The sequence below is a fragment of the Rhineura floridana genome, chromosome 16 (genome assembly GCF_030035675.1).
Source record: "Rhineura floridana isolate rRhiFlo1 chromosome 16, rRhiFlo1.hap2, whole genome shotgun sequence".
Taxonomy (NCBI): Eukaryota; Metazoa; Chordata; class Lepidosauria; order Squamata; family Rhineuridae; genus Rhineura; species Rhineura floridana.
In genome coordinates this window covers 2,107,241-2,125,536 of record NC_084495.1, presented here as the reverse complement: position 1 = coordinate 2,125,536, position 18,296 = coordinate 2,107,241, and the positions used below count along the sequence as shown (strand labels likewise).

Genomic DNA, 18,296 nt, shown 5'->3' with positions numbered 1-18,296 from the left:
GGGAGATGAGTTTCTGCAACAGATTGACTCACCACACTGGCAGTGGCTCTTCCAGAATCGTCGGCAGCAGAGGATGGAGACAGTCAGTAACACCAACACAATGACGACGACAGCACTGCTGGTTAGCACCACAAGAATGAGGTCCTGAGCAGGGGCTGTGGGGACTTCCACCTTTACCAGGCTAACTCTAGAGCGGCCTGAAAACACATCCATGGATGTAACATAAGGAATGAGCAGACATGCATTCTTCTGTTTAATTTATTAATTAATTTATTGGATTTCTTAGTCGCCCATCTGACTGGTCATCCAGCCACTCTGGGCGATGTACAAAATGAACAACATAACACAAAATGACACATCAATACAATAACATTAAAATCTAAAAGCGTTAATGATAAAATCTAACCCACCCCAAAGGCCTGCCTGAAGAGCCAGGTCTTCACGGCCTGGCGGAAACTCATTGTAGAGGGGGTCTGGCGGAGATCATTTGGAAGGGAGTTCCATAGGGTGGGGGCCACGATTGAAAAAGCCCTTTCTCTGGTCCTCACCAGTCTGGCTGTTTTGACTGGTGGGATAGAGACAAGGTCTTTTGAGGCCGATCTTGTTAGGCGGCATAGCTGATGATGCTGGAGGTGCTCCTTCAGATAGGCTGGGCCAAAACCGTGTTAAAGGTCAAAACCAACACCTTGAATTGGGCCCGGCAAGCAACTGGTAGCCAGTGCAACTCTTTGAGCACTGGAGTTATGTGATCTCGCCGGCAGCTGCCTTTAATCAGGTGCGCCGCCGTGTTCTGAACCAGTTACAGCTTCCGGACCGTTTTCAAGGGCAACCCCACGTAGAGCGCATTACAGTAGTCAAGGCGAGAGGAGACCAGGGCATGTACCACCGATGGGAGCAGATGGTTGGGAAGGTAGGGGCGTAGCCTCCATATCAGATGGAGTTGGTACAGTGCTGCCTGGCTCACAGCCGAAGCCTGAGCTTCCATGGACAGTTGGGAGTCAAGAATGACCCCGAAGCTGCGGACCTGGTCTTTTAGGGGCAGTTGTACCCCATTGAGCACCAGGTCCAAATCCCCTAACCTTCCCTTGTCTCCCACGAACAGTACCTCGGTTTTGTCAGGGTTCAGTTTCAGCTTATTCCTTCCCATCCAGGCACTCACCGACTGCAGGCACTTGGACATGGTTTCTATAGCCAACCTTGGTGAAGATTTAAATGAGAGATAGAGCTGTGTGTCATCTGCATATTGGTGACACTGCAGCCCAAATCTGATGATAGCCCCCTTTATATAGATGTTAAATAGCATCAGGGAGAGGATGGAGCCCTGCGGCACCCCACAAGTGAGAAGCCAAGGATCCGAAACCTCATCCCCCAATGCCACTCTCTGGTACCTATCAGAGAGGAAGGAACGGAACCACTGAAGAACAGTGCCCCCTATGCCTAACCCCTCCAATTGGTACAAAAGGATACTGTGGTCAACAGTGTCAAAAGCCGCTGAGAGATCCAGGAGGACGAGAAAGGTGCCTTCACCCCTATCCAATGCTCTCCTCATATCATCCACCAAGGCGACCAAGGCTGTTTCAGTCCCATGTCCAGGCCTGAAGCCCGACTGAAATGGATCCAGATAATCCGCTTCCTCCAAGTGCGCTTGCAACTGCTTCGCCACCACCCGCTCAACCGCCTTGCCCAAGAATGGTAAGTTTGAGATTGGGCGAAAGTTGTTTAAATCTTGGGGATCCAAGGAGGGCTTCTTTAAAATTGGTTTTATTACTGCCTCCTTGAGAGCTGATGGCATCACACCCTCTTCCAAGGACGCATTTGCCACCGCCTTGACCCCCTCGCCCAGTCTATTCTTGCAGTTCATGAACCACGATGGGCAGGGATCGAGTAAGCAGGTGGTTGGCCTTAAGGTTGCAAGCACCTTGTCCACTTCATCAGAAGGAAGAAGTTGGAACCGATCCCACATCACCGGAAAACCACTGGCCGACTCTGGCTCACCCACTGTATCCACAGCGTGCGGAATCGTACTTTTTAGACGATCGATTTTATCCGCAAAGTGCTTTGCAAACTCATCACAGGAGGTTTTAGAATGTCCCATCGGTTCCGAAGCAACTGGACCGACCAGGCTTCGGACCACTTGGAACAGCCTCCTGGGACAGCACTCTGCGGACGCAATAGAGGCAGCATAGAAATCCTTCTTTGCTGCCCTTATCGCCACATGGTAGGCCACTGCAGCCGCTCTAACCCATTTCCTATCGTCCTTGCAGCAAGATTTTCGCCACCGGTGTTCTAGCCGTCTCACCTCCCACCTCAGAATTCGCAGTCGTGGAGTATACCACAGTGCGTGAGGGCGTTTCGGAGCCACCCGGTCTAATGCCCTGGTGATCGCCTCATTCCACTCCTTCACCAGGGGGTCGACTGAGTGCCCATCTGCGGGCTCCATAAAATCCCCAAGCGCATTCAGGAATCCATCTGGATCCATCAAACGCCTGGGGTGGACCATCCTAATGGGTCCTTTACCCCCGCGGAAGGTGTGTGGCATCAAAAGGTCTACTCTCACTAAATAGTGATCTGACCATGACAAGGGGGTAAGAGATGTACCCCCATTTTCAGATCACTCCCCTCCTCTCCAGAGGCAAATACAAAGTCAAGTGCATGACCAGCTACATGGGTGGGCCCCATGGAAATAAGGCGCAGTTCCCAGGAAACCACGGTTTCCATGAAATCCCGAGGTGCCCCTGTGAGGGCGGCCCCAGCATGTACGTTGAAATCCCTTAGCACCAGCAAATTCGGGGATTGTGCCTGCACATCCGAGACCACCTCCAGCACCTCAGCCAGGGAGTCCGTCATGCAGCGGGGTGGACGGTACACGAGCAGAATCCCTAAGCTGCCCTTTGGGCCCAATCTCCAGTACATGCAATGCGCAACCTTAGTCTCATGGACAGGAGGTCTGGTGAGAACCAGGAACCCCCGACAGATGACTGCCACTCCCTCTCCCTGTCTCCTGATCCTCGGCTGCTGCGCATATAGGAACCCAGCTGGACACATGGCCTCAAGGATGGGAGCTGTGGCCTCATCCAGCCAGGTTTCCGTAATACATGCCAGATTTATTTATTTATTTATTAAATTTATTAATCACCCATCTGACTGGTTGTCCAGCCACTCTGGGCGACGTACAAGATAAAAAACAATACATTAAAATGTTAAAATTTAAAACCATAACCGTGCCCTCATCCAGTATCATATCATGGATGAGAGATTTTTTGGGGCAATAGACCTGTCATTGCACAGCAACAACCGAAGGTCAGAGCATGGAGTCCCGCATCCCCCAGCTATCTTCCGGTGTTGGGCAGGCCCGGAACAAGGGACAGATATTACGTATCTCTCCCTAGTTCCTCTTACCTGATGTGGCCTGCCGCTAGCACCCCACCAGCATCTGCTGTCCAGCCTCATTATATCTTGGCCTCCCCCCTCCCTCCCCCTTGATATGCACATGCCCCTAACACTAGAGTCCGCAACTCAGGCAGGCCGCCCACCCTTAAAACCACCCCAAATACTCTAAAAACGAATCATGGATTGAGCTCTCCAGTTTCCAATGTCTCTCCACCCCTTGTCCCTAGAGGCAGCGACCAACCGCCTTCATCGGGGTCCAGAAGCCCTCTACCAGTCTTCCAGTTGTTACAGCCAGAGACAACAGCACTTGCAAATAGGAGCTAGGATTGGACGAAGGTAAAATTCTCAATAGAAGTCTCATGAGATTCTCATAAGAGAAGTAGTTGTTTAACAGCGACTCTCCTGTAGTGATGTTCCTGGAGGAGGAATCCTCTTCACGACTGATGTATTAGGATAACCTAATCCTTGTCCAACTCCTGGATCTTTCTGACCTAGCTCCCCACTAGGATTATCACTGTTCTTGGAAATGTTCTTATAGCTGGCAAAACACTGCTCATGAAGAATGTACTGAGACAACATGACACAGTCACTGAACGGTTAAACCAGCAGATGAATCAGCACTTGATGGCAAACTCACTGAAGTACGGCCAGAGACTTGGGTATGAGTCTGCAAAGAGTAAAACTCTCACTAAGATTCGTAGATGGAGTTAATCAACAAGCAACAGCAGCAATAATTTCAGGTAGAGCCGTCTCTCCTGTCAATGCTGTTCTTAATCGACACTGAGCAGATGCAGGCCTCCTCCGAGGGCAGCAGCCGAGTAACTGCTCCAGCTGTCAAGGCCAACTACTCCCGGGAAGAGCTCCAACAAAATTATACTCCGCAGTAGCACATTCCATAATAGAATATATTATAACGCGTCCGTCTTCTTCCCCGGTTGATAACAGCGTCTGTAAGGAGGGTGTCGTATGTTTGCATACAATAGGCAATGGAACCCAGTTATCAGCTGTCATTCAATCAATATTTTTGCTGGGCAGGAAGAGTATAACGTATAATGTTGTTTAGGCTGTTTTTGACTGTTTTAATTATTGTTTTAAAATTGTTGTAATAATAATAATAATAATAAATTTAATTTCTTCGTCGCCTATCTGGCCAATGGCCACTCAAGGCGACTTACAAAATTATTAAAATACAATTAATAAAATACAGTAATACAATAAAAACAATAGATCTACAACAACAATATTAAAACTGGGTAGGAGGCATTACAATTATATCGATTAACCCTCCCCGGATACCCCGAAGGCCTGCTGAAAAAGCCAGGTCTTTAAGGCTTTCCGAAATACATTTAGGGAAGAGGCATGCCGGAGATCTTGTGGGAGGGAGTTCCAAAGAGTGGGGGCCGCCACTGAGAATGCCCTCTCTCTTGTACCCGCCAATCTGGCTGTTTTTGTTGGCGGGATTGAGAGAACGCCCTGTGTGGCCGATCTTGTCGGGCGGCATAATTGGTGGCGTTGAAGGCGCTCCGTGAGATAAACTGGGCCGAAACCGTATAGGGATTTAAAGGTCAATACCAACACCTTGAATTGGGCTCGGAAAACAACTGGAAGCCAGTGTAGGTCGAACAACACTGGTGTGATGTGATCTCGGCGGCGACTATTCGTAAGTAGTCGAGCCGCCGCATTTTGTATCAGTTGTAATTTCCGGACCGTTTTCAAGGGTAACCCCACGTAGAGCGCATTACAGTAGTCCAAACGAGAGGTGATCAGGGCGTGTACCACCAGTGGGAGCTGATGAACAGGAAGGTAGGGTTGCAGCCTTCGTATGAGGTGTAGTTGGTACCAGGCTGCCCGGCTCACTGCCGAAATCTGAGCCTCCATGGACAGCCTGGAATCAAGCACAACCCCAAGGCTGCGGACCTGGTCCTTTAGGGGTAAACTCACCCCATTGAACTTCAGGTCAATGTCACCCAACCTTCTCTTGTCCCCCACAAGTAGTACCTCGGTTTTATCAGGGTTCAACTTCAGCTTGTTCCTTCCCATCCATCCACTCACAGATTCCAGGCAGTTGGACAAGGTCTCCACAGCCAACTCTGGTTTAAACGAGAGATAGAGCTGAGTGTCATCCACATACTGATGACACTGCAGCCCAAATCTCCTGATGATTGCTCCCAGCGGCTTCATATAGACGTTAAATAGCATGGGAGAGAGGATAGAGCCCTGTGGCACACCACAATTGAGAGGCCAAGGGTCTGATACCTCCTCCCCCAACGCTACCTGTTGGTACCTGTCGGAGAGAAAGGAATGGAACCACTGTAATACAGTGCCTCCAATTCCCAATCCCTCCAGGCGAAGCAGAAGGATACTGTGGTTGACAGTATCAAAAGCCGCTGAGAGATCGAGGAGGACAAGAAAGGTGGATTCTCCCCTATCTAATGCCCTCCTCAAATCATCAACCAGAGCGACCAAGGCTGTTTCAGTTCCGTGACCAGTCCTGAAACCCGATTGGTATGGATCCAAATAATCCGTTTCATCCAAGTGTGCTGACAACTGGTTGGCCACCACTCGCTCAATGACCTTGCCCAGAAATGGTAGATTCGAAATTGGGCGGAAATTATCTAACACTTGGGGATCCAAGGAGGGCTTCTTTAAGATGGGCTTTACAATTGCCTCCTTGAAGGCTGATGGCATCACACCCTCTTTCAAGGATGCGTTTACCACCGCTTTGATCCCCTCGCCCAATTTCTCTCTGCAGCTCACAAGGAGCCACGAAGGGCAAGGATCAGTAAGACAAGTGGTTGGCTTCACAGATGAAAGCACCTTGTCCACTTCCTCAGAAGGGAGAAGCCGAAACCGATCCCAATTTACCGGCTTGCAACTGGCCAACTCTGGTTCATCGACTGTGTCCACGGCGCGCGGGATCGAGCTCCGTAAGTGTTCGATTTTATCAGCGAAGTGTTTTGCTAATAGGTCACAGGAGGCCTTTGACTGTTCCAAGGGTTCCTGAGCAACTGGACCAACCAGGCTTCGGACCACCTGGAACAGCCTCCTGGGACAACACTCCGCAGACGCAATAGAGGCAGCAAGGTAATAAATTCTAGTAATAATAAAAATAACGCAGAGTGGCACTTCCATCTTGCAGCTTACAAGACTGAAATTTGTTACAGGCCTCAAGTCTCTGAAGATAATCCTCTTTCCTATATGCAGCGTTAATCTGCAGGCATGACAGGAAGACAGCTAAAACCATTTCAGGGAGGATCGGTGTTTCCTCTGTGAGTTAACTGCTATTTAAAGCTCTGAGCGCCATCTATGGAACTCCCCCTATTGCAGGAAGGTGACAAGTGAGAGTTAGCGCCCAATGAAGTTAAACTGCACCATATTGATTGCTAAAAAAGAAAAGAAGATGGGTGGAAGTTTTGTGCAAGCAGAAAATGTAGTCTCGGATGCAGAATTCAGCACTACAAAATCCTTTCTAAACTAACTTGTATGTTTCTAGCCCTCTTGGCTGCAAAAATCGCTTGAAATGCCTGATGAACAAATCTCAGAAGCTTGGTAGGAGGTGGTGTGATGGTTTGAGTTGGGCTTCCAGGGACACGGACAGGATTTATGGTCCTAGCAAAGGTCCTTATTGTTTCTTGTGACCAGCAGAATAAGTTTTATGAAATAAGACATTACATGCAGTTTGCACAATGTGCATTAATGGATACAGAATTGCAGAATCCAGTTTTTCTTGGTGTAGGATTTATATTTCTTTTTAAGCACAGAGTAAACATTGTACTTTTCTCACTGCAATGGTTAAGACTATTCTGGATTTAAGTGGCCTGAAAAATAGCAATCTGAATCAGGACAATCTCCTGGCAGAAGAGCCAATAGATACATACACTGTAGCTCTGATGAGGGAGTCTGCTTTGTGCAAGGGACGCATTCTTGATCCCGAGATCCTCCAATTTGGGTTTTCCTGTAGAAACTGTGAAGAAAAATGGAACAGATGTTTAATGAGAAGGAAGTAAAGAGAGCCATGAACCAAACAAACCTGAGTAACATATGGTGCTCTGAAAAGCAATTGTTGGCTTATTATTGCTGTTGCTGAAATATTTTTCCACACCGACTCCTTGTCTCCCTTAATGTTGCAGCACAAAGGGCCAATTCATAGACCCAAACTGTTACAATGTGTGATTGCAGAGTTCAACACTTGGTGAAGTGATCAGATGAGTGCTTAACCAGGTGCCCAGTTCATACTCAGTGCATCAAACAGCAGCCCAAATGGGCTGGAGCCAACAGCACATTAAGTGTGTGCCACAATCCAGCTCCTGCATGTGCAAAGGTGAAGGTGCAAAGTTCCATGAATGGACAGCAGAGCTCTGGTAGTCAGCAAAGAGGAGGAATGAGAGGGAAAGGGTAAGTTGGCTTATTCACCCTCTTGCTTGCTGCTCAGCAAAGGTGCCCAACTAAACTCTCCTTCTCTGAGCTCATCCAGTGACTTGGATGCCAGGCAAGGCCTGCCCCCATTCGTGGGACAAGAAGCATGAATAGGAGAAGGGGCTAAATGATGTCCGTGGTTTGAGTTTCGAGCTGAGCACTCAATGAATGTGAATTAGGATTTGAATGTGGTTTGGATTTTCTCGTCTGACATTTTCAGCATACTAACTGGCTCACGTGAATTGGCTTTCATGGACAACAGTAACCCTGGAAGATGGGTGTCTGATTTTAGAGTACTACGCCGATGAGAGAAACAGCATCTATGTCTGTGCCGCACAGTGTGGAGAACATGTCTATCAACCAGGACAAAATGGTTTTCTTCCACTGGATTGGTCACCCAAGTAGATGTCAGCCGCTTACCTTCAGGAAGACCTGACCATAGCGATTCACCCTTTAATTTGCCATTTTGGAGAATTCTGGCATGCAGAGTTCATGCAGCTCGCAGGTCAACCTGTTTGCTCGCTGTGAATTGAAGGGGCACTCTGAAGGAGGGGTGGGGGATCTATTCCAACACAAGGGCCACGTTCCCTTGTGGGCAACACTGCATGCCAGAGGTGTGTTGTGCAGGGTCAGAGCCAAAAGTGGAGGGACCAATGGATGCAACTTTTACCTAGTGTTGGCAGGATTGCACAGGGAAATCAGTAATGGGGAAGAAGGTGCCTGTCAGGAAAGCTTTTCCACCATTAATCTTTTCACTGATGACTAATAAGCTTTTCAGGAACTCCTGGAAAGCAGCTTGAAATATACTGAATTAGGCTATAGCTGCAAAGTGCTTCATAATTCCACCCATGACCTTTTATCCACCCTATCCCCTTAAATACCATTTTCAGATCAGCAAAGTGTTTCTATTGAACAGCAGCCACTGACCAAAGAAAGACCCAGTGTGGATCCTCAACATGTAAATCATTCATTTGAGTCAGCCTTCCCTAACTTGGTGTCCTCCAGATGTTTTGGACTAGAGGTCCCATCAGGCACCATCCTCCCATGACCATCCTCCCATCAGCCCTAGCATCATGCTTCCATGCTGGCTGGGGCTGAGGTCACTCCTCACCATTACCGTGCCTGTTGAGTTTTATACACATTATGTATTTGAAGTCCACATTGTAGTACTTACCCAGGGAAACACTCTCCACAGGCTGCATCCGAGGTGGCAGTGCAGTTGGATTTCTGGATCCTGTTGATCAGACTGCAAGAGAGGCAGGGCTTGCAGCCATGGTGACCCCAACTGTCCTTGAACCTCTTCGGGTGGCATGGAGTGCATTGTGCATTGCTTCCTTCACCATAACCACATTGCTACAAAGATACACAAACATAGCCATAGCTACAGCCTTGTCCACACGTGCAAGTACAGCACTGGATAACGGCAGCAAGAAATGAGAACTGGCTTGTATGGAAGAGCCATCTCAGATGAGACACCACAGACAAAAGGTTCACCATCATTTCCACCACTTTTTCAGCTGGAAGTCAAATGACAACTCAGCACTCTACAAGTGTACGTACTGAAACCAAAAGAGCCCAGCTGGAAGCCCATGGGCTGGGCTCTCAATTGCATCTACTCTATCCGCTTCCCTTCTCCAGCCAGGATGGGGCTGAGGAAGGCAAACGAGCCCAGAGGCAGCCCCTCAAATTCAGCTCAGAAGAGAAGAAAAAAATGGGGACCTTATAGGAGTGCCTGCCCACAGCTAGGAAAGGGGCCAAAGTGGCGTAAGGGAAAGAAGATGGCCAACATATCCATTCTAACAATTAGGGAACTCTTGGGGTATTGAATATACAGCAAAAACACTTAATAGTGCATTTCTATATACGTCTACCCCACAGCAGACCTGACCTCAAGGAGTCTTACTCCCAGGTCCATGTGCAGAGAATTGTCACCGGGAACTGTCTTTTAAAAATTATACTCACTAACAATTCTCTCACTTGTTTCTCCCTGAATGCATATTGTATATTGTTTGACAGAGAAACAGAGACCAGAAAATAGTCACGGAGCAGAGGGATAAAGGCCACCTCAAAGCTGCAGACTGCCCCAGCCAACTAGCTGCACCAATTTTGCCTTGGTTTTGATTGCCTTTGCCTCGAATTGCTCTGCACTTATAAGGATCCAGGCTCAACTCCACCATCTCTAGGCAAATGGAGCTCCGGGGAGCACTACTGGCAAACACTCCAGTATGAGGTACCAGCACTCAGCCAGCTCTGTTGGGAAAGGCTGCCCTAGAGAACTGCTGCCAGTCAAAGTATATGGAGGGTGACGGACCAAAACTCAGGACAACACAACTTCTTATATTCATCTGTCCAGAATCCAGTGCAGTTGCTTGACTCCCATTTGCACAAGATCTGCAGGTTCCCCCAGCACATCTTCAGCTCTTGCATGGACCCTCCCCACCCCCACTGATACTTCGTCTTCCTTAGTCTACCTTGTCAGACATTCCTCAGAAATACTGAATTACTGAACTACCCACATTTTGAATCAGGGAGAGGCCACTGTTCAAAGGTTAGCCTACATCGGTCATCTGCATCTCCAGCTCAATGACATCAGGGCCGAGAAGGGGCCTCTCTACATCTTAGATACTAAATAGTCCCTGCCAGAACATGAGGCACTGTGAAGAAAAGTGGGCCAATGGCCTAAAATGAAGCTGCGTCATCTCTTCAAGGTTATAGATATGAAGGAGAATCTACTCAGGGGGACTCAAAGCAGTTGAGTGTGTGTGGGTGCACACATGTGCGCACATGCAGATGTGTCTGAATACATCTTATTTTATTTATTTATTATTTAATTTGTATCCCGCCCTTCCTCCCAGCAGGAGCCCAGGGCGGCAAACAAAGCGCTAAAAAAACATTAAAACATCATAAAAACATCTTAAAATACATTAAAACAAAACGTTAAAAACATTAAAAAAAATTAAAGGGTTAAAAACATATTAAGCAATTCTAACACAGATGCAGACTGGGATAGGTCTCAACCTAAAAGGCTTGTTGAAAGAGTAAATCTTATGTACTGGGCACAGAAAATCTTTGCAACAGCCCTGCATATCTTCACATTACCTTGGAAAGCTCCAATCCAGGGCCACATTCCTTACAAGGGGTGCATTTCCCCTGATCATCCAGGTATTCGCTCTCTCGGCATTCTGTTGGATTTGCAGGCAATTGTGGCACCTGTTGAAGAAAAAGAGGGACTTAATAGCCTGCTGACAGTCCAAAATGATAGTCTAACATGAAATGGCAGCTATCTTTAACCCTGATGGTTGCCATTATCTCCCAGTTGTGAGCCTTCCTAGGGATTCCACTGTTAAGACAGTAAACTGAACTACGAAGATAATATCTCACCCAGCATAATGAACTTTGTTCTTAGGGCTTAACTTTCTAACTGAGAAATGCTTCTACTTGTGTCCATTGCACACAAAACTTCCAAATTACTACACATGGTGCTAAATGATGAACACACCACATCCATTATACTGCTGAATATTTGGAGACAAACAAAAGAAAACACTGTTCACGTCCTGCCTGTGAGTATCCAAGAGCATCTGACTGGCCATGCTTTGCAACAGAACCGAGCTGGATGGACCTTTGTTCTGATCTACTAGGGCAACTTGCATGTTGGGAAACTCAGAAAAGCAAGCAGCAGCAAAGGTGTTCCCATGGCTATGGGGGCTTCAAGAATAGGCATTTACTGTGGAACGGCCACGTGCAGTTCACTAACTTTTTATGGGGCATCATGGTGATGCTGTCAGTTCATTGCTCTCCAATGTTTTCCCTGCAATGTTGTTTCTTTTCAAAGGAAAATCCAGCTTTAAAGCTGAGTTTTGAAACATGCATGACCTATCAGGCAGGTAACGCTCACCACCTTGACACACCTTCCCTAATAACTTTCTGGTTGGCACTGTTTTATCACTGAGATTGTTTATCAATCATTTTTTAATTAATGTAAAAATGCTTTTCCTACTATATATTTCTTTAAAAATATATTAAAATATTTGCACAACAGCACTTAAATTATAAAGTGTGACCATGCTAGTTAAGAAGCCTGTTGCCTTTCCAACAACCACTATTTTAGCAACTTGTTTATTTTTTCCTTTTAGCTGCAGATTGTGCTAAAAACTTGCTAACATTTTACAACATTTTTTACAAGTCATGAAAGTAATTGGGCAATTACACTTCAAGTGCTTTGGCATAAATTCAATACTTTATGGAATAAAGATGGAGAAAAATAAAAATAAAAATGGGTGCTCAGGCAAATTGTACCTTCTTCACCACCCACAAGTATGCATCACATCCACTAGTGTAGATGAAGCATAGCACTATATCACCCCCCCCCATACTTACTGTTGTGCTGGTTCCAATGCATCTTCCCCTCTGTTTTCTGAAAATGGGGGCACATGACGCTAGTCGAACTCTGCCCCTTTTTACTCTAAAACCTGGCTGGATCAGCTCCAGTGCATTTTTTAAAATTTAGCTTCAGAAAGATTGAGGAACTGATTGGTAGATCAACCCGTTGGCCCTCCAGGTGTGGCCAATGGAAATGCTTTGCTGTAGGCTCAGGCAGAGACAGTGATTAAAGTTATCAGTGAGGAAGGGAGGTGTGTCCAGCCAAGGGCAGATTTGCTTCAAAATACAGCCAGAAAAAACATTCTCGCTGCTTTTGAAGCAACTACTGCGCCTCAGCTTTACAGTGGCAAGAATTACAACAGAAGCTGCATGATTGCTCTGTGGATTATTCAAGAATTGAACTGCCCTTCATCAGAGGCAAGAACTATCAAGTTCTCCTCATCTGCTAACTAAATCAATTATATTCTGTGGCAGATATTTCAGTGGAGATGAGAAGCTGCCACGGAATGCAATTTTATGTTTAAAATGCATATGAATTCACTTTGCCCTGAACTAAAGTTTGAATTTCTGCTTCAGAACCAGTGACAGGGAACTGAGGAGCACTGCCCGCCTAGCAGCACTACATTCACTAGGATGAGGATGGATGTTGGCAAGATTGGGGAGCTCCAGTTTGGAAGCATCAGCATCCCTGCACACGCCTGCAGGAAGCCAATCCCACCAATTCAGAGTTCCCCTGGCCTTACCACTGTCCCGCCCTGTCCCAGTGAATGCACCACGGCTGCCAGGAGGGCACAGTTGCCACTTCACCCCCCATCACTCACCACTGCTGGGTCACAGTCATCCAAGCAGACTAAGTTGGTATCGAGTTTTGAGTGAACCCCTGCCCCGAGTGCTCTAATTCCAGTTCCTGCAACTGAAATAAGTAACACTCTAAGCAAGCTAGTGTTGGATTAGGACCTGGGTTCAAATCCCCACTCACCCATGAAGCTCACTGAGGGACCATGGGCCAGTCGCTGTCTTTCAGTCTAACCTACCTCATAGGGTTGTCATGAATATAAAATGGAGAAAGGGAAGGGGAGGACCATGTATGCCATCTTGAGCTCCTTGGAAGGAAGGTGGGACATAAATGTAGTCATCATCATCAGTGCATGTATTAATACATTTGCAGTGCAATCCCAGGCAAGCCTAGTTCTGCCACCCTCATAAGCTCGGGGCGGGAGAGGACATTTATTTATTTTTTATTTGATTTATATCCCGCCCTTCCTCCCAGCAGGAGCCATTCTCTGTGGCCCCTAAGTTGCATGTGGCAACTTCATTGTACAGTTTCATGTGAATGCTGAAGATGCACCTTTTTACCCTGAGCTTTGACATCTGAGATGCATATCTTTAGCACCCACCCTATTCTATGATGTGGGTTATTTTTAATGCTGTATTATAAAATTATTGCAACTCACCCTGGGACCTTTGGGTGAAGGGTGGGTAATTAATAACAATAACTGAGTCCCACTGTGTTAAATGGGACTTACTTCCTGGCAGAATGGGTATAGAACTGCAACCTTACTTTTGGCTATTGGTTTTCAGGACCACACCATCTCTGAAACTATCTTCCAGCCCACTGATAGGTGTATCTGCCATTAATTTATCTAATCACCTCTTCCATTGCAGATATGTGCAACTGCTATCTTGCAAACATCTATATCCCCTCCAGCTGACCACCCCTCAGCTGGAGAGCATGCATGTTTCATGAAAGGGACCAGAAGTGAGCAGAGCAGATTCCTACCTCCATAACAAACATCAGCATAAGCACCAGTGCTGCTTCCTTCTTCATGTCAATTCATCCCTAACTTGATCAGATGTGGAAATCTGTGGCTAGCAGGTGTCCGGGGGATTCCTTGGAATCTAAACTATGCAAAATGAAAGGGGAAAAAAGTTTTCCAAAGAAGCCAATTTTGTTTCCCCCCCAAAAAAGTCTCTTGTACACCAAGATATAAAGCAACTGTTTTGTAACTAACTACAAGCCTACTGTTTTAAAAGCAAGCAAGCAATTATCCATTATGAAAGTTAGTGGAAAGTCAGTCAACTAATGATCACCTTGCAAGTGATCAAAAATAAAACTGAAGGCCAAAGGAGAGGTTTAACTATCTACATGTAAAGTTTAGCTAGCAAGCCAAGGGCAACAACACACTTTTTTTCTTATTTAAAGATCACAATAAGATCGTACTAATTACTTCAGATAATAATGAGAGAAGATTAGTTCTCCACTTATCCTTTTAAAAATAATATATCTATAGTGCATAAATCAGTATCTGTAGTCTCCTTTCTTCCACTGTTCCTGTAACATATATATATATTATTTAAATATTTATAAACCACCTTCCTGGCTTAAGTCCACCCGTGTTAAGTATGAACTCGCCCTCATCTTTAATAATGAAACAATTTATTCCCTCTAAAGTTCACCCATTGTTCTATTTTTCTTTAAACTTAGTCCAAAGTTAACACCCATCAAAACTAGGTCTGCAACAGGATACAGCCTAATGTGGCAGCAAGCCCATCTAAGCATGGTGGTACTTACTTCTGAGTAGACATGTATAGGATTGTGCTATAAATGGTGCAGTCCAGATACACTGGCTAGGCCACCCTTCCCTGACCTTCTGCCCTCTGGATATTTTGGGCTACAACCCCCACCATCCCAACTATTGGCCGTTCTGGCTGCAGCTATAGTCCAAAACCTCCAGAAGCATCAGGATGGGGAAGTGTGGGCTCGGGGGCTTTAGGATATGGTAGAAACCCTATTACACTAAGCATATCCTGGCATACGTCTCAGCTGGAGGAGATGTGTCAGTGTAACATCGTAGAAAGAAACACTGGCGGAGCTCTACACCAAGGTATTTGCACCGCAGACAGAGGGGTCAAAACAAGGCAGAGACAGGAGTGTGACAAGGAAGAAGCTGAATATGCCAAATCTTAGACTCCCTCCAGTCCTAGACCCATTTCTAATGCCAGCATAATATTCCACCCATTTCAGAAGTAGTGTAAATCAGAAAGGCCCCATGGAAAGTACTGGAGAGCAAGAAAATAGAAAGCAAAAAGACTCTCACCCCCAGGGGTGTAGTTGACCAAGGTCTTAGGGGGTCTTAGACACCTTACTTTTTGGGGAGCAGGGTCCCCATGTCCCCAGCATCTTATGAGCCTACCAGCAAGAGAGGGGAGTGAGTTAGCTACTGGGAAGAGTCTGCTAACATGCTTCCTTGCCCTTTCCTTCTGATTGGAGTCCATCAGAGTGAAAGGAGGTGAGTTAGCCACTGAGAAGTCCCTTCTCTGCAGCTAACACTTTCCCTTTTCATGCTTATTGGCTCCTAGGGATGTCTATTGTTGTGGGAAAAGGCATTGATAAGGATCTCATTCTCAATCCAGCAGCCCCCCCCCCAAAAAAAAAGATAGGAAGGGGCATGGCTGTTACTATCATGCAGGGACTCTGCACTTCTGAATTTGCCACTGCACGACTGCCTGCCCCTCATCTCTTCTGCACTCAAGACACAGCATACCACCAGGAGTATATTCAGATGACAGGACCCTCAGCATGCTGCCCTATCTTTAGCCTCATGCCATGCACATTTAGAACACACCAGGCAGGCAGCGCAACTCCGCCTACAGCCCAAGGCTGCATGCTCCTGGGGGCAACCTCCTTGGGGCTGCCTGCCAGCAGCAGGTGGAGCCAAGGGTGCGTCCACTTCGGGCCGCAGGCGACGCTCCAGCCACACGAAAGTCGGAGATTGCGAACCCCTCCCCCTTCTCTATCCTCCACCCAGGGAACAAGAGGCATTTCCACAGCCCCGAGGGCCGCCTTGCGTCCACAGGCCAGGAGGGCTCCTAAAATCCTGGTCTTTAAGAAGTCAGGTGTCTTATTTTTATTTGTTTGATTTATACCCCACGGCTCCCACTGCCTCAAAATGAACAAAAATAACAGCCCGTCCTCTTTTCTGTTAGGAGCGAAAGGCACTTTACAAATACTTCTATAAATAAACAAGAGGGCCTAGGATTGAGGCCTAAATATATCAATATTAATTACACACAATGGTCCATAATATGGGGTTACCCTTATGCGATTCCTAACCATGGCTTAATAAGTCAGAGTAAAATGCCAATTGTTATGGAGGGGAGGGTGTGCTGAGGGAGGGTTTGCTTACTGCAGGCAATGTGCCTCTGGGCTGTCTGCGCATTGCACCCCTCCCCCAGGATCCCCATTAGCAAAGGCTGCCACGTGCCTGCTTAGCTTTGCCACACACTCCCAGATGAGATGGAGGGAAAGAGCCTGCAGGGACAAAGAGTGTGTGTGCATGCACAGGCATGCACACGCCAGGCTACATCTGCTTCCTCCCTAGGAGGCCCAGCTCTTGGTTCTAGTTCTTGGCCCAAGTTGGAGGGGGCAGCAGAACACTGGGAACTAGAAAGAAGAAAGGAAACTAACCAAAAGAACGGAGAGCAGAAAACAGACTTTCAGGGAAAGATTGTTTCTGGCCAATGGCCAGTTTTTGGTTTGGTTTGCTCTGTCAAGCACCAAAGCGCACTGACTGTGCAATATAAAGAAGCTCAGTTTAGTGCTTAAACCCAAAGCCCTCCCTAAAACGACAGAGCAACCCCAAGCAAGTTTATTAAGAAACGAGTCCCACTAAGCGCCATGCAGCGTGCATCTTGGACTGCCGCCCTAGGACACCTGGGCACAGGACCATCCTCTGCTCCAAGTCTGCTTGAAAGAGAAAGGCACATGAGAAAGAAGAGGGCACCGCGCACCGTCGGTCCTGCAGAGGATCGGAGGTCTGTTTAAATGATAGGGCGTCATTCAATGCCGGTCCTACTCAGACATGACCACGTTAGGTTCAGTCATTCCAACCGGTCTACTCTGAGCAGGACATCGTTGAACGCAGCCCGGAGTCGCGATTGCCAAATAGGAAGGAGCATCAGCTGACCTCTGCGGTCCTCCTTTTCGGAGATGCGACTCCATCGGAGGCCCCCTTGGACGGGGCGCTCCCTTCCGACGTGTAAGCCGCAGCTCCAGGGGTGCTGCCGGAGACCTGCCCGGTTTGGAAAACGAGGGAAGGAGGAAGCGCTGCCCTTCCTGCGTTGCGCGGTTCTTGGCTCCCAGCGCGAGACGGGCGGCGGTGCCCCCCGGAGGAGGCTCTCCGGGCCCCCGCCGCCCGCGGGCCGTCTAGTCCTTCGAGGGCCGAGCGCCGGGCTCCAAGCGCCGCGTCGGCTGGCGGGGGTCGCCCCAGAGCCGGCGGAGACAGGCGAGGCCTCTCCTCCGCTGACCCGGCGCTGCAAGCCCGGGCTTGCCCGGCACGGAGCCCACGTGGACCCGGCTCAACTTCCCCGCCCTGGCTGCCCTCCAGGCCGGATCGCCGCTCGGGCAGCTGCAGCCCGCTCGGGCCAAGCGCCGCTCGGGCCCCCGCGGCCGGATTTCTTTAATTTGGGAAGCCACCCCGTCACCACGCCGCTGCTGCCCGTTCTGCCTTCCTCCCTCGCTTCTGACGGCAGGTCCGCTCTGCAGCAGCCGGCAAGCGCTTCCCTCCTCCTCTCCTGCTGCCCCCACCCCAAAAAGCACCCGACCCCGCCCGCCGGCAAGCTCCCTCCGTCCCGGGCGAAGTGGGCTGCGGGGTCGTGCCCAGACATGCCCACGCCAGCCTTGCCTCCCCTCGCCGTTCCCCTGGGGGCAGGCGCCGCTTCTCCGCACGCCGCTCTTGCGGGGCGTCGAGGGCGAAGCGCGCACCTGTCCGGCGAGCCCCTTACCTGCCCTCCTGCGGCTCGCTCTTCCCGCGGGACTGTGCGGGGCTCTGCTGCCTCCCCCGGCGCGCCCGCCGACCTCCCGCGCAGGATCCCGGCAGAGGGGCGCGCAGGCGGAGGGGCGCTCTCCCATTGGCTGCCGCCCGAGCCGCTCTGCAGATGGAGCGCCCTGAGGGCGTGGCCTGCGCCGGGCTGTCAAAGGAGGGATGCGCTCGACTGGCCTTTCCTTCGGGACGGGACGCCGGGGGCGGGGGGCTGCGAGAGGCCAGAGCCAGGCCAGGCGAACGGGGTGGAGAGGGGACTGGCCCGCGGCCGCGACGACACCAACT

General features: G+C 48.7%; 1 protein-coding gene across 4 annotated transcripts in view; it reads right to left on the bottom strand.

The window, feature by feature from the left end:
* EDA2R (ectodysplasin A2 receptor) overlaps positions 1-18,085 on the bottom strand; it is a 35,719-nt gene extending 17,634 nt beyond the window's left edge. The window contains exons 1-6 of one of the 4 annotated variants that reach the window (XM_061598181.1): positions 17,974-18,085; positions 13,970-14,093; positions 10,906-11,016; positions 8,981-9,159; positions 7,269-7,354; positions 33-197 (exon numbers count right to left, since the gene is read on the bottom strand). In XM_061598181.1, coding sequence (XP_061454165.1) covers positions 33-197; positions 7,269-7,354; positions 8,981-9,159; positions 10,906-11,016; positions 13,970-14,017 — 589 coding nt within the window. In that variant the 5' untranslated portion in view covers positions 14,018-14,093; positions 17,974-18,085. Of the gene's footprint in view, positions 1-32; positions 198-7,268; positions 7,355-8,980; positions 9,160-10,905; positions 11,017-13,969; positions 14,094-17,156; positions 17,744-17,973 lie in introns of those variants that run through there. The other 3 variants (XM_061598183.1, XM_061598182.1, XM_061598184.1) reach the window with 3 other exon arrangements.
* Between the last annotated feature and the right edge of the window lie 211 nt (positions 18,086-18,296).